This window comes from Chamaea fasciata, unplaced genomic scaffold (assembly GCF_029207755.1).
Source record: "Chamaea fasciata isolate MVZ Bird 193981 ecotype frontalis unplaced genomic scaffold, bChaFas1.0.hap1 SCAF_1, whole genome shotgun sequence".
NCBI classification, from domain to species: domain Eukaryota; kingdom Metazoa; phylum Chordata; class Aves; order Passeriformes; family Sylviidae; genus Chamaea; species Chamaea fasciata.
In genome coordinates this window covers 42,433,096-42,455,117 of record NW_027094086.1, presented here as the reverse complement: position 1 = coordinate 42,455,117, position 22,022 = coordinate 42,433,096, and the positions used below count along the sequence as shown (strand labels likewise).

The window sequence follows — 22,022 nt, the reverse complement described above, 5'->3', positions numbered from 1 at the left end:
TGTCTCAAATGAGAATTTACTTAGCAAGTTCAATCCATCTGATCACGTCTGGGGGCAGCTCTGTCCTCCCACGCATCCTTTTGGACGGGGGCTCCTCTGCAGGGGACAGAGCCATCAGGGCACGCTCCAGAAGAAGGATGCCTACTGGCTGCTGCAAACTTGCAAGACAGCTCGTGCTCACATTAGATGAATCCAGTTCCAGTAGCTCTCTGTGCTGGTAACTCATTTCCTGTAAAATAAAACAACAGGTATCTACTTGGTGTAAAACTATACAGATCACTTATTTGGTATCCTTTTTCTTATAGTGCAAGCTTTGGAAATAAGCCATTAGACCTCCAGAAGTTCCCAATTCGGGGAAAACTGGAATCTTTTTCTACTGTGCTGTTGCTCTTTGGACACAGAACAGTACAGAGTAACCCCATATACTTTGGCTCCAGGACATAGGACAACTCTCTGGACAGAATCACAAGGAAAGTGGGAGAGAGGCAGAGGGACACATTGACAGCCAGAACTTTTCCTTCTGTTTTTTGGCAGGATTTTGCCTGCTACACAGCAGCTGTGCTTCACTTAGCGTATTTAGTGGTGCATTCCTGCCATAAGCCAAAGGCATGATTTACCACGAAGTCTTCTCTGAGCTGGAGGCTGTCTATCCACACACTCAGTCAGTTTTAGCACATCACAGCTTCCTGTTAAGATTCCTCTAGCACTGTACTCATCTACTCCTGCCTGATTTAAAGACATGATAATATTCCTCTTTATAATATTTAACATTAGTCCAATTACAGAATAATTTCTTCTTCAGGATTAAACATTCTTGTTTAGTTTAATTTCTTTTAAATACTTAAATCACTATTCTAAATACAGACAAATAAATCAAGAAAGCAGCATGTTTATTAAATCCAGTGTTAGGTTTTTCCTTAATTTTCTTTTCCATTAAAGAAAAGTCACAATAGTATCTTAAATAAAGAATTAAAATTAAAGAAGAAAAAAATTCAAAACATGGAAGAGGTACGGTACACCTTTCATTACAAGAAACAGCACCATATTTTAGAACAAAAATTCTTGCAACACAGCACGTTCAAGAATATTATGTGAAAAGAAACCACTGTTTGGAAATTGCAACAGGAGACTGAGAACAACCAAGTTACACTTCTCTGATAAATGACAACCACCACAAAAACCACAGGAGGCACCTGGCATAAGCAAACTCATGACACACTTTGTAGAGTTGGGACTCTCACACTAATAAATTAGTGCTCAATAAAGAAAGAGGAAAAAACCCACAGCCTCTTGTAGCTCCCTGAGTCACAGACCAGCAGACCCCAACGATGGGTTAGCATATATATTTCAACTACCATTATGGCAATTTCAATTAGCTGCACAAATGCCCCAGGACACATTCCTTGACTGCCAGCTTTTAGGAGTTACATAAGGAGCACAATGACAACTGCACAAGCTAAAACCTAAAGAACAATTTTGCTAAGGTAAGACCAAAAGCCCTTTCTCATAAGAAGTGTAAGAACTGTGTATACGTAAGGGTATGTGCCAAGAATGAATATCCTCCCAAACTTAAAATTTACAGACATCATCCCACATCAAAGGAGATATCTTTCTATTTAGTGCATTTTGGTGACTATTTGATCAGTTAACTTCTCAAAGCAGAGGGAATGTTCCCTGCTCCATATGCAACAAGCACTCTCTACATGCAACCGTATGTTCAAAGATTAGGGAGAATGGCATCCAAGCCGGCCTGGCAGCTAAAATATTTCTAGGGCAATTATATGTTCTTCAGAGGCCAAGCATCTCTTTGGAGACTATGTAAACTTTTGCCATGGAGTTAACCTCTTTTAGTATTTCAGCTGGTTCCTAATCTGCCCTGAAAGTGAATCCCAGAGCTTCATAGTCAATTTTACCATTGTACGTGTAGACAAAACCAGCTCTTTTAACCCAGCAATTTACTCTCCTGATGGGACACGAACCTGTAGAAGATTAAAAAGTCAAACAACCAGAAGGAAACAGCAGGAAAGCAGGCAGCCTTTCTGAAACCAGCCAATATTTATTATGCTGTTGGTACACAGGAAAGAAAAGCTGTACTTCCAAATGGCCAAGCCTTTAGGACGGTCTTTGTGAGCCAAATGAAAGCCTTGACACTGCTGTGCTCTTGCTCACACTCTCCCAGCTTGCTCTCTTGATCAATGTGAACTCAATTCCCTGCTGGGAGAAAACTTCCTCTCACTGCTTGCAGGCTGTTTGGACTTCATGATATTGTACTTCTGTTACTGATGAAGATGGCAAGGAAATTCTCCCATTGCTCTTACAAAGACCGTATTTTGATGAAATTGAACTTACCTACTTCTTGAGTCTTCATTTTATGTCTATTCAGAAAAGAAAAGTAGCCTAATGCAACAGTGTTATTAGCAGGGTCTAGACAGCATAATTCAACACAAATAATATCATCAAGACAGTGAACCAACAAATGCAATGCCAAGAGGGAATATTAACAGATAGCTATTGTGAGATGCTGGCTCAAAAAATATACCAAGAAGCCCAGAAAAATCCCCATAGTATTTGACCTTCTATGCAGCTGCATGGAAAAAAGTAAACAAGAAACTACATTTTTTCAGATGTGTAATTACAAGTACTAAGAAGCAAAGTTTCTCTCTGTTTACAAAGCTAGTTCCAACTAGATGGAGAACCCCTATTTGGAATGACACCTACTGTCACAGAGTATTTAAATTTCCATAACAAAAAAGAAACCATTAGCTGCCACTGAAAAAAAGATTCTTTTGAGAGCTAGGAATCAGACACAACATCAATACAGTTGATAAGAATCATTAAATACAGTGACAATGGGTATGTTAACAGGTGCTGGGACAAGGTTTTTTTATCTCCCTGAAAACTGGGTTAGAAGATGAAATTCACAATCTATTCCAGGTCAGTATATTCTCACAACAGAAATGCTCGTGTTTGCTTTCCAATGAAACAACTGTGGTTCACCCACTCATCCTCTGGTGAGCCCTTCCTTCACGACTGAAAATCCCCAGACAACTACTTCAGGGGACTAATTTGAAAAAAATAAACAAGAGAGGTTAACAACAAATGGTCTGACAGCTACTGATATCCTCAAGACATCAAAGAATTCCTCAGTAAGCACTTCCCAGAAACAGGAAGATAAGCACATCCACATTACCCTTTCAATTGTTCTCAATTCCCACTTCAATTGAAACAGCTTTCATTTGCAATCAAACCTCTCCTTGTTACTGATGCAATTAAAACATTAAAAGGTGACTCAAACTCTAGAGATCAGAAATCATAGAAACCTTGAAAAATCAGTTCAGAGGTTCGAACTACCTTGTTCACCTTCAGTGTCACTTGAAATACCCATTTGGTTAACAATTATCCTTCCATCCCTGTCTAAACTGCAGTGACAGTATTTGACCTTCATTGCCTCTGGGTTTATCACACATTCAGACAGAGACATTCATTATATCCAGTCACTTTCATGCCATACATCAGGACTTACCTGGATGCAGGCAATGAACGGTGGGAAGTATGACAGGCTCATACTGAGGAAATTATTGAAGTTGTTCAGCAGCTTCTGGACAATGGCGTTTTTCTCAGGAGGGTTTTTAGATTGTTTTACCTCATGAAAAATTCCACTAAACAAACTGCTGAAAAGTTGCTTGGCAAACGTTGGATCTTTCTGTAAATTACAACAAAAATGGTAAGGTCACTGAATTTTGCTGTGATGCAACAGACAGTTAAATAAAATTAAATATATGACCCACCCTGTACCTAATCCCTAGACACTGTTTGGGAGTGGTCTATTTAGTCTGGCATGCATCTCACCTGTGCCGGGAATTACTGTACTACCCATTCAAATCTCATTTTAATTCTTCTACTTAAAGAAACTCCAAGGCAATGTAGGTTTTCAGGCCAGAGTTTTGGTGGAGAGGGTGGGATTTGCCATTTTCACATCCTCACAACTCCCATTACAGGAACCAGACACCCAATATCATGTGAGGGACACCACAGTCCATGAAGTGAGTTTCAGAAAAAAAGAAGACATCAATGTGTGAGGAGACCTGGTCCTAAAAATTGAGGCAGCTAACAGAGAGACAGACTGTCTGTGACAGTTCCATCTGAGACTTAAAGGCATTTTTTCAATCCAGAAACACATTTGTGTGTGTAACATCTTTGTCTATCATGTGTCTGGAATTCGGTCTAACTCTTTATCTAATGCAATTCAGAGAACTTGTGAGTGTGCTACTTCCATCCTTTACAAAGAGATAAGGGACTATCAGAAGTAATGAAATACATCAGGTAACCAGGAAGACTGTGACTTCCCAAAGACTATAAAATGGGATTCAGTCTGCTGTTCAGTTCAGTCTACAGTTTCTACCACTCTCATGTAGGAAAAGGAATATTAGGTCAGCTTTACTGAGCAGTCTGAGTCCAGTCTTAGTCACACTAAGTTCATTTGTATTTTCTCAAGTTTATTACAGACATATAATAGAAGAGAAATGGCTGTTTTGTTACTGAACAGTGAGATGTCCTTTGCAATAATCTGCAGAGACCACCATCTGTTTCTCAAGCAAAGGAACCTGCAGGAAATGGACAACAGCTGATGTATCCAGTCCTGAACTGCTCAGGTGAGGAGCCTCTTCTCTGAACGCTGCACCAGCACAGGAGAAACATTCCCTCAAAACAACTTCTTTAAATGTGTATCACAGTGGTTTGAGTGCAAAACTACAAATCAATTTTCAAAGTGGTTGACCAGCTACATGACACTTTCCCTGCAGGACCAGAAAACTTCACAGGTGACCTTTGAAAAGCAGACAGACCTGGGCAAGGCCCTGCAGAGGGGCAATGAGACTGCAGTATTCAATCTGGATGTCAGGAAGGTCTCCCACTCGGTAACTTCTGTACAAAGTAACCTGGGCATCATACTTCATCTTCAGCTCAGATTTCATCTCCTGAAATGCATTAATCATGTTAAAAATAGTTAGGAAATGGCCTCAAGATGTGCCAGGAGGGGTTTAAATTCGATATTAAGAAAAATTTTTCACTGAAGGAGTGCTCAGGCATTGGAACAAAACTCGCAGAGAAGTGGAGGAAACACCATCCCTGGAGGTGTTTAAAAAACTGGGGATTTTGTTGGTTGTATTTTGGACTGCCATACAGAATGTATTTACAGGTTCTCTCTTGTAGGGTGGGAGGAAATGGTAGCTTTAGCCTGTAAGTAAACATAAATGGGCTAAAATAGGTGTTTGTGTGGTTCTTCTAGACATAAGTTCTGTTTACACAGTTGTCTGCACTTGCAGAGTATTACAGGAGTGTCTCAAACTGATAGCTCTCAATCCTGGGTTCCTTTGCTCTTGGAACAAAAAATGCTATCATTTTTTGACAAAAATGTGTGTTATTTTTAGTAACAGGAACCTGTGAAAAACTGCTACAGAGCTTAAAACCACTTAGATTTATTGTAAGTACATAACACAACCAGGAAACCCACAAAGTAGTAAGTTTCTGGGCTTGATAAACACTCAGCAAATGATTATTACTGACATTCCTTCAGGTTAAAAGTTCAAACCAGTTCTGGTTAGTCTGTCAGCTGTACCACATTTTGAGTTCACCTTCAGACACTGGATAATGTTCTCCAACTACTTCTGAAGTGTATTGTAGCTCTAAGGCTCCTAGATTCCAGAATGACAACTGTAAAGGGCTTCCCAACAGCTGTTAGGGACTCCCATCACACAAAATCACTCCATGCACTTTAAGTGGTAGATTGGAAGTATTATCATCCAGCTCTTTTCTTGCCCATGCTAAGTAACATCATTTAGCTTTAAGGCCATAAATTGCATTATTTCCAAATTTAACCTCCTGAAGCTCTTAAAGCAGTGACCAGTACCTTATACCTACCCTTTCTTCACAAAGTTACTACAAGAGACGAAGTACAAGACTGCAAATTGCATCGAGACTTAAAAGTTTTAAACCCACTTGGATTCACAAACCTTTTCTCTCTTCTGTTCAGCCAGACTTTTTCTGGCATAAATCAGACTGAGTTTGTCTTGGTCCTTCAAGAAACGTCTCCGCAGTCTTAGAATTTCTGCTCGTTCTTCTATACCTAGGGAACATATGATCATGTCCACAGCTTTTCCTTTCAGATTTAAGGCAAAAGCATCATATTAAAACAAACATCATCTTTTTATGTACTAGCTTACCAGCTAGTCTCCTAAATTTCCTAACAAACAACTAAGTGCAAGCCCTTTCAACAAGCTAGCCAATGACAGCAAATTAAGTTGCTCTTAGGAGAAGAGGTAATAATAAGCATTTATAATAGAGACTTCAAGTGCATGGATAAGGTACAAAGATCAAACTATTGTACAGGGAAAGACACTAAAATTCATGAACAAATCTGCCCCAGATGCCAGATTTATCAAAGGCATGTATGGCATTTGCACTATATTCCAGAAAATATATAACTCCCTAAATAAAAGAGGTGCCAGAAGATATTCAAATATTGTGGAGTAAGAATACTGTACTGTATTTTTCAAGGTACGATTACAGAAGTGCCACTGGATCAACTCCTGCTCAGGACAGTGATGGGGAAAGGCCACTTAACTGACTGTCAGTTCAGCCCACTTCCTAGAAAAGGAGAGTGAGCAAACAAAAACATACCACTCTAACAGGTGTTTTCCTGGGCAGAAAACCAGGCATTAATTAAAAGGTAGACTGACCTCTCTATTTCTCTAGTTCTGCACGAACTACAGTCCATTACTCATAACTACCCTGAAACACCTCTCAGGTACTGAAAAGGTTGATCTTTATAGCTCTATGCCTAAACTCCTAATGTCATCCTTTTGGTCAAAATTTTAATGACAAAGTAGACGAGGGTTAAAGAAGGAGAAGGATCCTAAGTCACTTCAGAGCAGTACAGCTCTTTTTCAGTTATTGACTGGGTGGAAGAAGGAGCATTCTCAGAAAAAAGCAACGACTTCTAATGACAGATTGCAAAATGTTGGAGGTCATGCCGGCTGAAATGGTTTAGAAAATATGTTTAAAGAGATATCTTCTTTAAGGAGTTAAATTTAAAACAGAAGGGTCAGAACTGTCTAATATTCATGCTGTGATCCTCTTAGGGAGAGGTAGTAATGCAGAGATCACACCGACTGGTTTCTCATCCAGTCAGTTCTTTCAATGAGCAACATATAATTTTACAGTTCCTAGCACAATTCCTAGCACAATCCTAGCTTTTTGGCACATGCTATGTATCATCACACACTCCTGGAAACAAAATCTCTCCAGGTGAACCTCAGCTGGACTGTCTCAAAGATGATAATGGACTGCCAGCCAACTAACTGACAAGGATGGTTTATAGAAGAGTACTAATTGCATAGAAATTGCACAGTAAGGCTTACAGACCTTTAGCTTTGCTGTCCACTTCATCTCCAGGCAAACCCAACCTTTTTTTACCAAAATCTGGCCCCACTGGTTTAAAGGTTGCTTGTTTAAATTTCTCACTCCGTTTGCTAACCAACAGCATGGATGAAGACAAAGATTCAGAGGATGAAGGAACTGCATACTCTGCCAACGTGTCAATGCTACTTCCAGTCAGCCAATTAAAAGAACTTCTACCACCTGTAACAAGAAATCGCCAAAATGCTCTAAGATACTCAGATATAAATAAAGTGAAAACAGCTATATGGCAGGTATTTTTTCTCTCCCAAGAATATAATTTCCTAGTGTTTAAGAGCAGAACAGATTTCAAGCTGCTAGGTAAGACAGTGTTTCTTTTACATTCGGCAGAACATAAAATACGTACAAGACTAATAAAAATGTGACTTTTTTTCTCATACCACACAAAAATAAAAAGCCCTTGAAAACAAACTACTAAACATATTTCCACTTTCACATAAAAAAAATCATATGCAACAGAAATGACATCATTCCTACAGCAAAAAAGAACATTTCAGAAAACACTGGTCTGGACTTACTGCCATGCTGTGTAGGTGTAAATTCATATTGCCTTTGGGTAGCCCTCACTTGCCCACTGACTGACCCAGAAGGAGAAAGGGATCTTTCCTGTGACAAATTCCTGTGGATACTTGGAGAAGCCTGAGTGTCCACAAACATTGGGGTGAGCACAGTGCTTCGGTAACGCCAGCTGGAATCAACTACAAAGTCCTGTGAATAAAGAAAGATTTTAAGTAGAACAATAAAGATGGAGGCTTTCTGCATTTCTTCATTGAGCAGGACAGCAGAAATTACAGTCCAGAAATCAAAACACCCTCCCAGGTATAGGGGCAGAACCTGACTATATATTAAAAAAACCCAACAAACCATAAACATGTAGAAGTTCTCCACAGCTCAGTAAAAAAAGCTCACTAATTTAGACTGGTCAGCTGAAGACTGATTTACAGCTCTTGCACCAATATTCCTGTTTCTTGATAGTACTTCTCCAGTTGATGGTGCTTCTCTCCATTACGCTCTTTTTCAGTATTTTGGTACTCTACAAATCAACTATACTTGGTATATTATTTTAATTAAATATATATATTTTTAAAAGAAAGTACAATTACTGCCCCCACAAAATCAGTATCATCAAACTTCTGACGCTGTGCACAATTAGTAACTGCTGCACCTGTTAACTTTGGAGCACAAAACACTTGAAAAATTTCTTTCATTATGCCATTCTTTTCTACATTAAGGAGTAGAATTTGTCACATAGTTGCATACAGGACAACACAGTACGGTTCACCTGAAATTTGCATTCAGACAGTGGATGTTCAAATATTTTTCTGGAATAATCCGGGCTCTTGCTAGTCATTTCAAGCAGAAAATTTGTGATTAGACTCAAGTACTGTGTTTCAATCTTGGTGGAATATAAAGAACTTAACAATGACAGCATGCGGTCAAGAGTATTTGTGGGCAACCTTGTCTCATGACTCCAAAAATTCCTAACAATTAATCTGTAAAGGCAAAGGACAAAGTTATTCTTGGTTATCTTCAAATAGAACATCCCTCCCCCACCCCCTTCTAAAAAAAAAAGTTAAAAAGAGAAAAAACCCCAAACCCACCAGCAAAAATCACCAAAACAATAACTTGTTAAGGCCTTACACTAACACTTTCATGCCCATTAATCTTCCACTGAATTACACTGAATTCCTCATTCATCTACCATGTTCTGTGCCTCATATAAAAGGTTTACTCTGAAAAAATTATTTCTGTCAAGTTTTTTCCCCTTGAGAAGTGCTACAGATGGAGAAGCATCAAGATCTCCTCTTTTATTGTTTGCTTCACCAAAAGAAATTGTAAAAATCCAAGATTAATCTACTGTTGTGTGTTTGTGTATAGCAGGGTCCTCCTTGTTCAAAAACTCTAGAACATTAATGCAGAATTAGGTTTAACATAATGAAACAACCTCCCCATGGCTTAGAAGCTTCACTTACACTTGGTGTAACACCATGGGATGATTGTATAAATTAACTTATTGGAAGAAAAGGAAATGATATTATCTTAGTGTTACTCTTTTATATTGAAATACTTAAAAAAAACTCTAAGGATCAACTCTTTTGCTATTAACAAAGTAAGAGAAACCGAGGTATTGTTATTTCAGTTACCACAACACTCTTTACTCACTGCAGTTCAGTATTCTCATCAATCAGTCCTTGAAGCAGCATTTCTTTTGCCACTTTGAATACCTCCTGAGAATCATCATCTGCTTGACTTTCTGGATCACTGATGGTAGGAGAAAAATATCTCTTTAATGACTTCTCTTGAACAATCCATAGCAAAATAAGAGGATGAGGATGGTGGGACAAAAAGGAGGAGTATGCCCTCTGATAAAAATTTCAACTTGGCATGACCACATAACATGAGGTCTTCCTTGCCAAAAATGCCTTGTATCTCCACTACTTATAAAAGAAATAACCTAATAAGCTAATTAATATGTTAGGTATTTATTAGGAAGTTTGCAAGGTTGAATCTGAAAAAACAGGCAAAGAATGCTTTTCAAAAGTGATGCTGGAGTAAAAACTGACTGTACTTTTTCTTTGCAATAACTGTCCATTCAAAGAGTTGTCTTGGGAAAAAGCACCTAAAACCTAAGTTAGATAATTCAACAGCAACCCACTTGTCAAACTGAGTATGTGCCTGTTCTAAGGGATCAAAGAGAAAGACCATCTTTATACTACCAGATTGAACAGATCCAGATCATGCCCATGTCCCTTAATGTATCTTCTATCTAAAGACCAATTTCTTTAATGTATAATTTTCACTAGTTACAAATTCCAGCAACCAGAAAAAAAGCTGGAGCATTGAAGTTAAGACCTCTTAAGCCATCCTGCTGTGGTGATGCAACATCCTAGTTCTGGTTCAAGTATTTATCTCTTACTGGAAATGATAAAATTGTCACCAAAGGCCACAGCCAGTTGGGCAAATTACAGACTCTATTCTTCTGACAACTGGAAAAATCCCTGACTGAGGGACATGACGCTGGAAGACTGCTACAAACACTTCCACTCTGCCTGTGACAAACCACTGAAAGACAACATCTGCAGTGAACACACACCTGTAATTATCATAAATCCACATCAAGATATCATACATGCGCTGTCGACATATTACAGAAGGATGAGAAATGAACCCTGTCACTCCAGGCAGAAGTTCTTTAAGTTCTAGTGGTTTTAATTTTGACAGCATCTTGTACACTATATCCAAACAAACTCTTTGTCTTTCATCATCCCTAAAAGAAGAAGGAAAAAAAAAAAACAGTAACAATGCTTTTATCATCACTACTACACACAGAACCAGATGATCAGTTTACATTTTAGCAAGAATATTTGGTTTTGCATATAGGGTTTTAGGTAAATACTTTTGGACTCAAATCTAAGACCAATCTAAACTAATAACAAGCTACAGAAATTGACATCCCACTGGTGTTTCACCCTAAGGCTGTTTTAGGAGTGTTTGTTCATTTTCCACAATGAGCTAACCACTTTAACTCCGAGATTACATTAGCTCAAATTAGGGGAACAATGACCAAAAAACGAACTATAAATGCTCCTGAATGTAAAAATGCTGTGGGCAGCACAGAAAATGCTATAAAGAAACTTGAACTATCCATCATAATCACATGACTACTTACCTATGATTCATGATCTGGATAAAGTCTTTACCCTTTAACTGCAAGTGGAGATCAGGAACTTCTTCAGCCCGGCACATTATTACTTCCAGACAGAAGGTTTTCATCACACCATGAAGTTTGGGTATCAAAAAGAATACTGCATTCATAAACCTTAACATAGCCAGAAGCCCACAGAGAAAAACAAGTTATTCTCTTATTCCTCTAGATTTACAGTCGAAATGCCACATAAATCATGACATACCTGTCAGCAAGAGGAGGAAAATTTTTAACAACTTTATTCAAGCATTGAATAAACTTGTCCTGTTGTGTGTTCTGATGATGCTTTAACTGTTTTATAACACAATCATAAACTGGATCTTCAAGTATCTGAAAATGAGAAAGACAGTAAGACAAGGATACCCATGAAAATCATAACCACCTTAATGAAACATGGTTTTGCTGCTATACTGTTGGATTCTTGTGCATTTCAGTAGGCAAGATCCAGCCAACTCATCTTAAACTTTATGGTGCTTCATGGGTCCTGTACAGCTCTGCCTGGCTAAAACACAACTGCTGCTTAAAAAATATATATTTGTGAGCTTTCTTTGATTGGTTTGGAATCAACACCTTAATTTTGTAGTACAAGTTGCTTAGTGTGCTTATATAAATAATAAGCAGCTTCTCATTCAGTATAGAAGATTTCCAAACAATGAATGTAAAAAATTAGACATTTTTAGTAAAAAGGTGAGAAACAACCAGCAACCTGTAACTAACATCAAAGGTATAAGCCTTGCTCAGGATAAAATTTACACCATCTTTGCTCATTTATACAAAATACTGTTTATAATGGAACTTGAAAGACTGAGAAAGACTTAATGAAGATTTATGAAATATGGTCTACAAACTGTGAAAGAATAACCAGAATGCAATTAAGTAGGGAAAGAAGCAAAGATAATAAGGAGAGAAGGAAGACTAATCTACAAGGTCAGGCTAATACTCCACTTAACCAACAACTTGGTATTTTTGTCTCAAATAGCAGTTACAGAATTATATTTAGGGGGAGCACATGACCCTGGCTGCATATTGTCTTCTTTTTCTCTTATACAACCCATCATTAGATTAAGGATCTTTATGTGTACTTTGCTGTCTGTTGTATTTAGAACCTGTCCATGACATTTCTTTCGTGCATGAATTTACCTAATTTCCATTTGAGTCTGCTGATCTGCTTAGCCCTAAAACCTCTTTTGGCACCAAACTCCAGAAGTCCCCGAACTACTGTGTAAAGAATTACTTCTAGAATATGTCTCAAACTGACTTCTGTGATCATCAAGCACAATCCCTCAGTTCTAGCACTGCAGGGTTTGGTGAGTAACAGTTTTGCATTCACCTTAACCACTATCTATAAAATAACTGGATTCAGATATTGTTATTTAAAGGGTAGTTCCAAACCTCCCAACTTGCTTATCTTTTCCTCTTAAAACTCCCTCAACTTTAAAACATACCATGCTAGTGTTGCTGGCTGGTAAAAGCTGAACAAAGCCACAGAAAGAGATCATTCACTGACAGGTCCAAAAGACCAAGGCAAAAATTCTGCACTTAGTCTGCCCTCAAATTCTTTTCATGTTGAGTTAGTAGTTTAAATCTTTAATTAATCTCTTGGATAAAGTCTGCTAAGTTTCAAATGCATTCATTTTTGGATCTGAATTGAGTAGTCATATAAAAGATGAATATAAAATTAAGACAGTTCACTTACATTTCCTCTCTCAGCAATGTATTGAAGAGCAAGTCCCAAAACTTCTGCTGCAGCTGCATAAACTTCTCTATACTTTAGTAAACCCATGTTGCTGGTCAAAGCTTGGAAATACCTAGCACAAAAGATAGATCTGCTGTAAGCCACTACTCCAGCACACAAATTTAAACTGAAGCAAAAAATTCATCTGAGCTGCACAGAGTAATAGTGACTGCTTTCAGAAGCGCTGAACACAACATGCATTCTCCACTTGCAGTGTCTCAAATCTCTGCTTTAACAACGCCTGACTCTATGAATTTCCACAAAACTGCAACCCTGGGGCCCACTGTAAAAAAGCGTACAACCTTCTAGATACTTTCCAAAATAAATGTGGTTGGCAACTCATAGCTAGAAAAGTATTACATCTGACAGATGATAGCAAAGGGGTAATGGGACAAAGGATTCCAAAGAACAAGCTCCTATACTTCCTACCGACAAAATAAACGTGCTCTGTTTGGCTTAGGATATTTTCAAGATCATTCACAAAAAACTGCATTTCTCACCTGACACGATCTATTTCACACTTTGGGTCAAAGGGTGGCAAATTGTTAGCAAGAACAATTCCCAGCAGCTGAATTCCCACTGAATTATCCTTTGTATCAGGGTCTTCACTAGAAAACTTTTCAAATATTAAACTGTTGGATTAAAACACAAAAGCAATGGTATACATGAAAACCCCAAAACAGACACACCATAAATCACTCACTGTCTTTGTACACAGGGATGTATACACATATCTACAACCATTAAAGGGATATTGTCAGAAAGCAGTAGATATTTAGCTTCAATGAAGAAGTCTTTGCAAAGAAACCCACACCAAAACAACTGAAAATAGACTGTAAGCCACACAGATGCTTGACATGTTCACAAGCATAGCAGATAGCACAAGTCTTAATAAGAGTGTACCAATATTCAGTGATAATATTCAAAACTTTAAAAAAACGTCCTTGCAGAGATTACTCCTGCTTTTGTTGCTGCTGCTATAATCCTTTACATGTTTTCCCATCTCTCTCTCCTTGTTGTTTTTCAAATTAACTTACAATCTTTGAAGAGTTTGGTTCTGAAGTTCTACTGTTCACTGTAGGGACAAAAGTTTACTACTGCAGCTGAATTTAACTTCCTGTGTCCTTTGATATCCTTCACTTATAGTTTTGAAATACTGATAAAAGAAAGCAACTGTCCAAACCTTTACCTGTAAGGTATGGAGAGACAGTTCTTCCAGCACTCTATAACTGTCTTTATGATTTCCAGATTGTGTCTGAACACAGCTCTTTTTGGGTGAAATGCATTCTTCATCAAGAATTCAAGCAATCTGTTAGCCAAAATCTCATCCTTAATATTCCCCTAAAAAAACAGGACCAAAAATAAATATAGTGACTCCAAGAAGACATATATTGTTTTATGAAAGCAAGTGAACAAGTTATGTTTGAAGTTAAAATGTAAAAGAATTGTAAAATGTAAAAGTGGACTGATGTATAAAATTATTTAAGAGCATAAAAACAAACTCAGTCATTCTTTACCAAACAGTCACAATAACATTAAAAATGAATTTCATATTTCCTTACTTTGGGAGTGGCTACACTTGTCCAGGAAAGGATTGTAACTACTATTTCCACTACCATGTAATGGATCCCTTCACCTCCATTATTTCCAGAAACAACAAGTTGCAGCAATGGACCAAGCCAGTGCTTTGCATAAGGCCGGAATACCTACGGAGAATCAATGATAAACTACAAATTACACAACTATTTAGCAACCTTTTGTTCAATAAACATCACTGGTAAGACTGCTAAACCAACCTCTTCAGCACTTTGCTCAACCCTTGAGGGAACAACTGTAAAAAATTTAAAATAAAAAGTATCCATAACTACATTTCTCACTTTTGGTTAGAAACCTTTAGGCACAGAAAGTGAATTATTTCACTAGAACACAGAAAGTATGGCTCTCACACAGAATATCTGTCTGTAAAGGATTTGAAAGAGTATGCCATTCACCCACCCTTCCACTTCAGACAACATTACTAAGGAAGTAGCATTAAACAGATATAAAGGTTCTTGAACTAATTCTGAAATTCAGCCTTTTTGGATTTGGAATATTTCAGACAGAACCATTCTACTTTAAAATCATTGTATGAAGTAGGTTGAGAATGTTTTTCCCAAAAATGAGAGTTAGAAAACCTTGCTTCCCAAGCAAACACATGTTATGCAACCATAGTGTCTTTCTGCAACAAGAACACCATTTAGCTCAGTGTTTCTATAAGACTCACTTGTGTCCACTAATAAAACAATGTATTTGCTCCTGTGAAGATGGAAATTATAATCAGCCCCACCCCTTGTCTAGTATCAATGAATACATTACTTGTGGTTTCCAGAAGACACATACTGTGACACCCTCCACTTACAGAAGCAGAATATGGGAGAACAAGTATTAATAATGCATTCAAAATACTTGCACTATCTGGGATTTTGGGCCATAAATGCACTCCCTTCTATCACAGTAAATTACACAATTTGAATGCCCCAAAGGTCTCAGCTGATGAAATATTTTACCCTGTAACTTTAAGATTTACACACTCGATATTATGAATAAAAAATTACTCACATCCTCAGTATTAACAATAAGTTTTGCTATGAAGAGGCGAATATTTAATGGTACTGATGGGTTTCCTAATTTGCCATGAAGAAATTTCATCCAAAGAGGAAGATCTGCTGGAACCGTTCCCTGAAATTTAGAAGAGATAAGCAAAAATCAAATCACTTTCTGCACCCAACAGTCTTACCAAGCCAAAAAGCCCCAGGTTCCAACCGCACAGGTTTTACTATAATATAGCCAAGAAAATTAATAAATGAAAGGATTCAATCATGACTCTCTATTCTTGGTCACATTAATGGAAAAATGCCAGCTTTTTAGTTAATACTGGCCTCCTCCACTTTGGGTGTGATCTGGCTCCTCTGCATATGTTTAATCAGAGTGGTCATAGAAGCCATACATTCATGTTGGTTGAATTCATCCATTTCCAGCTCCATCTCATAATTTAAAACCTTGTATTCTGTGGGCTCCTAAAAGAAAAGAAAAAGTGTTACTATGGTTAATAACAACACAGTATTTTCTTTTAAATCCCAATCATGTCATGAGTCATTCTGATCTTATCTGTGCTTAGATTTGACTACACACTTAGTGTGTGCAACTGGGAATACTCAAATGTGTTGTTCAAACAGATGCCTCCCAAATGTATGCACCAGATCTGCACATTCTTTACTTTTTGTGCCAACAAATGCCAACTTTATGTTACTCTGACTTTACTACCTGACAGGATAGGTGTGGCAAATGCTGAAAGCAGGAGGAGTTACGCTGAACTTCAAAGAAATTATCTCATTTCATAGTGCAGAAAATATATTAACACCTCTATTTTTATGGATGTGTTGTTTCATACTGAGTAGCATCTGCAGAGCTCTCTTTTGCTGCACAGAGTAAATCACAAAAGAAAATTGTTTAGTTAGAAACTACATTACTAGGCAAACTAGAAGCATACTTTCTATCTTGCTTAACTTCCCTGCAGCTAAAACACCTCCCTGCTCCAAGACGTGGAAACAGTTTATCTTCACCAACATTAACAGTTATTTTGACAGATTCTGTCTTCAGTGTCTACAGTAGTTTTACAAGCTTTCTGTTTCATAGCAGGTATCTATTCTATCAGCATTATGTCTGGTGAAACATCTTTTGACTGCAGAAGGAACACAACTTCAAGTCTTTGCTGAAAGAACAGGATTTAATATCTCCCAAGAGCAACAGTTAAATACAAGGTGCCAAAACAGAAAAACAAAAATAATTGTTTGATTATTTATTCTATCCAATTGATACAGGCTGTTCTTTCACAGACCAAAAGAAGAGGGAAATGAGGAAACCAGATGCCTAACAATAAAACATAACCATTAGAGGACATGCCTGAGTGCAGTCACAAGACATCTTTTCACAACTCAGGCTGGACTTCACTCACACTACTCAGCTTTAGAAACCTAACAGGGCATTATTGTTCTTCAAGTGTAGACTGTGGAGAGAGGAAAAAAGAAAGTGACAGAAAACAGCTCAAGTCCCACCCCCCTCATCTTTTGGAGGAACCCATTCTCAGTCAGGTAAAACAAATATAGAAGACTAGAAATTTCTCAACCCCAATAAATGTATGGATTTCCTCAAAAGCATAAACCTTCTCTCTCACAGCATGTAAGTCACTAAATTACCTTTCTCCTGAAACGAGTGCCGCTAGCTGTAACATCTTGGGAGCTATAAGAAAAACCTTGGACTCCAGTAGAAAAATCAAACTGACTCATTTCCTCACTCAAACTGCTATCCATCATGTATGATGAAGAAGCTAAATACTTGGGTTCATCTAGACAGGAAAGAAGAACAGTCCATTAATCAAGGCAATGGCAAGAAACAAGCCTTTACTGCCCACTAAAACTTGAGGGTAGGTGGGAATCGATTGTTAGATTAAATACATTTAAGGCTTTTATTTGTTCCTGCTACTGTAGAAGCCAGTGAACAACATATCAAGAAACACAGCATGACAGGTAAGAAAGCATTTTTTTCATCACCATAAATGACTTTCATACCCTGGCTGCTATTCCCTGCATCCCTGGCCTCCTTCCTAATAGCAATGTACCGCTTCTTCCTTTCCAGAGGCACCTAAACAGCAAGAAATACAGTTCTAATTACTTAATTTTTAAAAAATAGTTAATGAACTTTTTAACAGATTATTCACATTTATTTATTTACAGAAGTACCAAAAATTATTAAAATCATTTGACACGAATGGAAATCTCATGTTGTAAATGATTATTATTAATGCTACAGAAAAACAACTGAATTTTTTATTCCTACAGCTGTTCACTATCAAAGTAAGTACACTAAAAGGTATGTTAAAAGTTATGTGCATTACAGGTCTGTTCTAAATTGCAGATCTGGATTTCTCTCAGAAATAAGTATTTTAAATCATTCGAAGAATACTCCAGTTTTGTATCCTCTTTCTCCATACGTGGAGATTGACCTGGTCTTCAGTAACCACACTGTTAAAGTCACACCCTTTTTTAACAGAGAAACACAAAAGGCCAGAAATTTCACTCACCTCAACTTCAACAGGAAATGCATACTGACGTTTCAGGTCTATCAAATTTTCAAAAATCAGCAAGTTCTGCAAACCAAACCATGTTTGGAAATAGCAAAATTATAATGCTATGTAAAGTAACAACTGCTTTGAATGTATTTTACTTCTCCTTTTAAAAAACTCAACAGATCAATGTACAACACAGAAAGTGTGGCCATGTTTTCTCTTCCACATCAGTACTCTGAAAATAATTTTGCTACTTAACTACTCAAGAATTCACAGCACAGAATGTGCTCTGTAAAAAGGACTCTCTTATTCAAGTATATTCCAAGCACTTGAGAAGTTAAACAATAGAGGCTATTTCCTCCAGTTTTAGAACATTGATTGGGAGTGGAAGGATAACAGTATCACTACTTCACCCATTCCCAAGCAGTTAGTAAAACTTTCATCAGCTACCACTCCTATTGCCTCACTGGGTAGTTTGCTAGTATAATTGCATGTCATTCAGGTTTCATTCTTTGATTTATTGCTATCAGGTAAAATCACTTTGTGTTTCATGCTCTGAAAGCCTTCTAACAGCAACAAAAGCTTCTCACCTTCTCTGATTTTTCTGAAAAAAGAAAGCCTTGATAAAATTTACTTTCAGTGAAGACACAACTGATGACAGCAATAGCACAGTTATATGCTGCACAGTGATACTGTCTCCTCTTCTCCAGCAGCTGAGTCTCTCCTGCCATGTTTTCTGTAAATGCATCATAGCACGACCTTAAATTCAAACAGGCAAGAAAACACCATCAGAAGTCTTGTATTAAGCAGTACAAGAAGGGTTCCAGTCAGAGACCAGTGAATCAACAGAATTTCAAGGAAGCAGTACCTGATTAAACCACCTCAGACTTGTTCAAGTGTCCTGCAGGTAAACGGAACCAAAATGGAACCATCCAGCAATGACAAAGAAAACTTCCCTAAATATTTACACAGGAGTCCTTAATGTCAGAAGTGTGATGACAGGTAATATTCAGATAAGACAAATATTTGTTTTGATGCATACATAAATTTCTCTCATGGTCCTTTGCCAAAAAATTATGAATGGACATGCATGCTAAGGTATCTTATGGATTAGCTGAAGAAAATAGTTTAGATGTGATTTTTAAAGGTCTTTGGCACAAAGCCAATTATAGATCTGCAAATCATAGCCAGGAAATTCTTTGAAGTCCTCATAGGACATAGTATTGTACAACAAAAACCAAACCAAAACAAACAGCAGTTCAGGCATCTTATTTTTTTCTCTGAATATTAAACAAACTGAACAATACTAATTAACATATATTTCCGTATTTCTCTTTCGTCCCCCTTTGCAGTGATGACCAAGCCAATTACTCCTACTGGGTGTGCTGCTGTATGATGAAATGTAAATGAAAATCCATCCCATCTTCTCATCAATCATATAAACACCAATTTTGCAATACAGAGCCACACTTCACATAGAAGTGTGAGTATACTGAAAATGAAGTTGTGAAAACACAAAATTAAGGCCAAGAATCATACTGAAAAGGTAAAATAAATGTACAAGTTTAACAATTTTTTAAAAAAAGTACAAAAGCAGAGGCAAAGGTTATCCTAACACAGGATTGTAGTTTACACTACAGATAATTCTATCAATGCAAACTCAATGTTGTGTATTTCATTTAAAATCAAAAGCTATGGAAGAGATTGTATCTACCCTCAAATCCATCTTTTGCTTCATATGGCCTACTTAAAAAAGCATATCTGGTCAAAACCTAATCAGAAATATAAAGTAAATAAAATAAACAATGGTCTTACTTTACTAGTGTCTTGGTAAGTTCATTTCCTTCTACACTCATGGAACCACGGTAAGCTTGGTTAATTTTAGAGTCCTTGGAGTAAACTTCCTCTTTTGAAAGACGCACATACATCACCTCTAGCAGCTTGTAATACCCCATTTTCTTGGTGACTTGTGTATCAAAAGTATATTCATGGGACTAGAAACAAATAAGCAGAAACTCAGAAAGAAAAATTCCTGACTCTTGTCCTTTCTAAACAGTTCCACAGTTACTTAAAACTTCTTAGACAGCTTTCAGCTTATTTCTACCTTCCAAAACAGAGAAAAGAGCTGATGATAATAGAAGACTGACAGATTCTGAGTTCCTGTGTAGTGCAGTTATTAAAACTGTGTCGACCCATGCTTGTCTGGTGAGCTCTCTTAACTACAATTGGCCTAAATTATTACAAGGATACTGGAGAAAAATAGGCAGAGTACCAAGTGACAGCTCAGCCTCATGACACATGTAAGCAAAACACACACCTGTCATCATCCTTGGTGTCATTCATGAGTTTCTTTATGCACCTCATTTTGGTGCCAACATTTACAGCAACAGAAACATGGTGTGGGTGACTCTACATAGATCGTAGTTTTAGCATTTTGTTTCAATAACTATTACTAAACTTCGATGATTTCAGCTTCTTGCTTGTTCTGCTGCCTGTGAACAGCAAAACCTGTGCAGCTGCCTGTGCTGCCTGCACCAGCAAAACCATGGGACTGAAGAACTACAGCAAGAGCAGAGACCTCCACTGGCAATAAGATCATTGCGTGCAACTATACTCTTGAATTGGAAGACAGGCTGTAAACAGAGAAAGGAAGATCTGTGCTCCTAATCCCTTGCTAAAGAACCTTTGAAGTGATTACAAGTGTATTTCCTTCTCTAGAAATAATGTATCTAATTTCAGAGCTTCCATTCCAACTTCAATTTTAATACACAGTAGATATGCAAACACACATTAACTCCAAAGGAACAGCGTGTTGGGGAATAAAGAAAAGCTTGTCAGTAATAATCACATTATATAACTGGCACACACTTCTGTTCCAGGATACACAAAACTAGAAATCAAACTGGTTTTATTCAAAGTTAAGGAAAATGTACATACCAACATCAACATTTTCTTAGACCATCCCTAACCCTAAATTAAAAAAAAAAAGAAAAAAAAAAGAGGTAATTAATACCTTTGTAAATCTGGAATTAAGTGCATCCATAGCCTCTACTATAATCTTGGCAAAGAATACTCTCAGTGCATCCAAGCTGCAGTGCCACAAGAGAGTGAGGAGGGACCGATCCACAAATGCTTGGCGAGCAGTATTTGAAAGAAGTTCTTCACTTCGGAACATTTTGTGAACAGTGTCCAACAGTATCACTTGTTTGTCAGTGTTGCTCCTAAACAAGATGGAAATCTCAGGATGAAAACTCTTTTACCAGATCTCACTTAAGTCTCACATTCTTAGGACATTTCATTTTTTTTTATTGACTGCATTCATGCCCTCTTGGGTTACCCTACAAGACAGGCAAGATCTTGGTCAAACCTGGTTGAAAGTATTATGCAGCTCTCAAAAAAGCCCACCTCAGCTTCTTAGTCTGCAAGAGATGGCAAAATTGTTTGTGTATTTTTAATAACTTAATACTAAATCAAACTTTAACTTTCTCAGTTCCTTTTTACTGAACGACAAAAAAAAAAAAAAAAAAAAAAAGAAATTATCCAGTATATGTGAGAGATGTAAGCAAACCAAAGGAAAAAAAGAGCTGTGCCTACCAAGCGTTCCACTACTAGATGATCTGCTATTCTGAATAATTTTATTAAAGATAAAATTTCAAAAATGGCATATGGTCATGAGGTAAATGGCTTTGTCCAGGAAATTACAGGGTGCACAAGAGTCACTACCCAACAGCCCATCAAAACCTGGAATGCTGGTTTTGGAAGAGATACTGAATACCTCTCTAGCAGACAGAGCATGTTTTGAGTCTACAATTTACCACCCCGGATTATTCAATTACATAAGGGCATTGTTGTATTTTCAAAGGGGCTGAACTAATTAATTCACTGTCAATTTAAGTACTATTAACTTAAATGATCATTTGGTTACACAGGGGTAGCAAATATATAATAAACAAGTACTACTGTCAATTGGATTCTCCCAGAACAGGCTTATTTACAGAGGA

The 22,022-nt window shown here is 37.4% G+C and overlaps 1 protein-coding gene across 2 annotated transcripts in view; it reads right to left on the bottom strand.

Moving 5' to 3' along the window:
- The window catches only part of PRKDC (protein kinase, DNA-activated, catalytic subunit), an 82,284-nt gene that overhangs the window by 24,199 nt on the left and 36,063 nt on the right, over nucleotides 1-22,022 (bottom strand). For both annotated transcript variants that reach the window (XM_066181630.1, XM_066181639.1), the window contains exons 41-63: nucleotides 21,035-21,242; nucleotides 19,837-20,015; nucleotides 18,612-18,780; nucleotides 18,037-18,102; nucleotides 17,525-17,597; nucleotides 17,153-17,301; nucleotides 15,836-15,973; nucleotides 15,516-15,635; nucleotides 14,480-14,623; nucleotides 14,107-14,258; nucleotides 13,418-13,549; nucleotides 12,879-12,990; nucleotides 11,388-11,512; nucleotides 11,147-11,296; nucleotides 10,571-10,744; nucleotides 9,640-9,738; nucleotides 8,759-8,969; nucleotides 7,995-8,184; nucleotides 7,423-7,638; nucleotides 6,012-6,124; nucleotides 4,845-4,976; nucleotides 3,524-3,703; nucleotides 21-229 (exon numbers count right to left, since the gene is read on the bottom strand). In XM_066181630.1, the coding sequence (XP_066037727.1) occupies nucleotides 21-229; nucleotides 3,524-3,703; nucleotides 4,845-4,976; nucleotides 6,012-6,124; nucleotides 7,423-7,638; nucleotides 7,995-8,184; nucleotides 8,759-8,969; nucleotides 9,640-9,738; nucleotides 10,571-10,744; nucleotides 11,147-11,296; nucleotides 11,388-11,512; nucleotides 12,879-12,990; nucleotides 13,418-13,549; nucleotides 14,107-14,258; nucleotides 14,480-14,623; nucleotides 15,516-15,635; nucleotides 15,836-15,973; nucleotides 17,153-17,301; nucleotides 17,525-17,597; nucleotides 18,037-18,102; nucleotides 18,612-18,780; nucleotides 19,837-20,015; nucleotides 21,035-21,242 (3,441 nt within the window). The remainder of the gene's footprint in view (nucleotides 1-20; nucleotides 230-3,523; nucleotides 3,704-4,844; nucleotides 4,977-6,011; nucleotides 6,125-7,422; nucleotides 7,639-7,994; nucleotides 8,185-8,758; nucleotides 8,970-9,639; nucleotides 9,739-10,570; nucleotides 10,745-11,146; nucleotides 11,297-11,387; nucleotides 11,513-12,878; nucleotides 12,991-13,417; nucleotides 13,550-14,106; nucleotides 14,259-14,479; nucleotides 14,624-15,515; nucleotides 15,636-15,835; nucleotides 15,974-17,152; nucleotides 17,302-17,524; nucleotides 17,598-18,036; nucleotides 18,103-18,611; nucleotides 18,781-19,836; nucleotides 20,016-21,034; nucleotides 21,243-22,022) is intronic.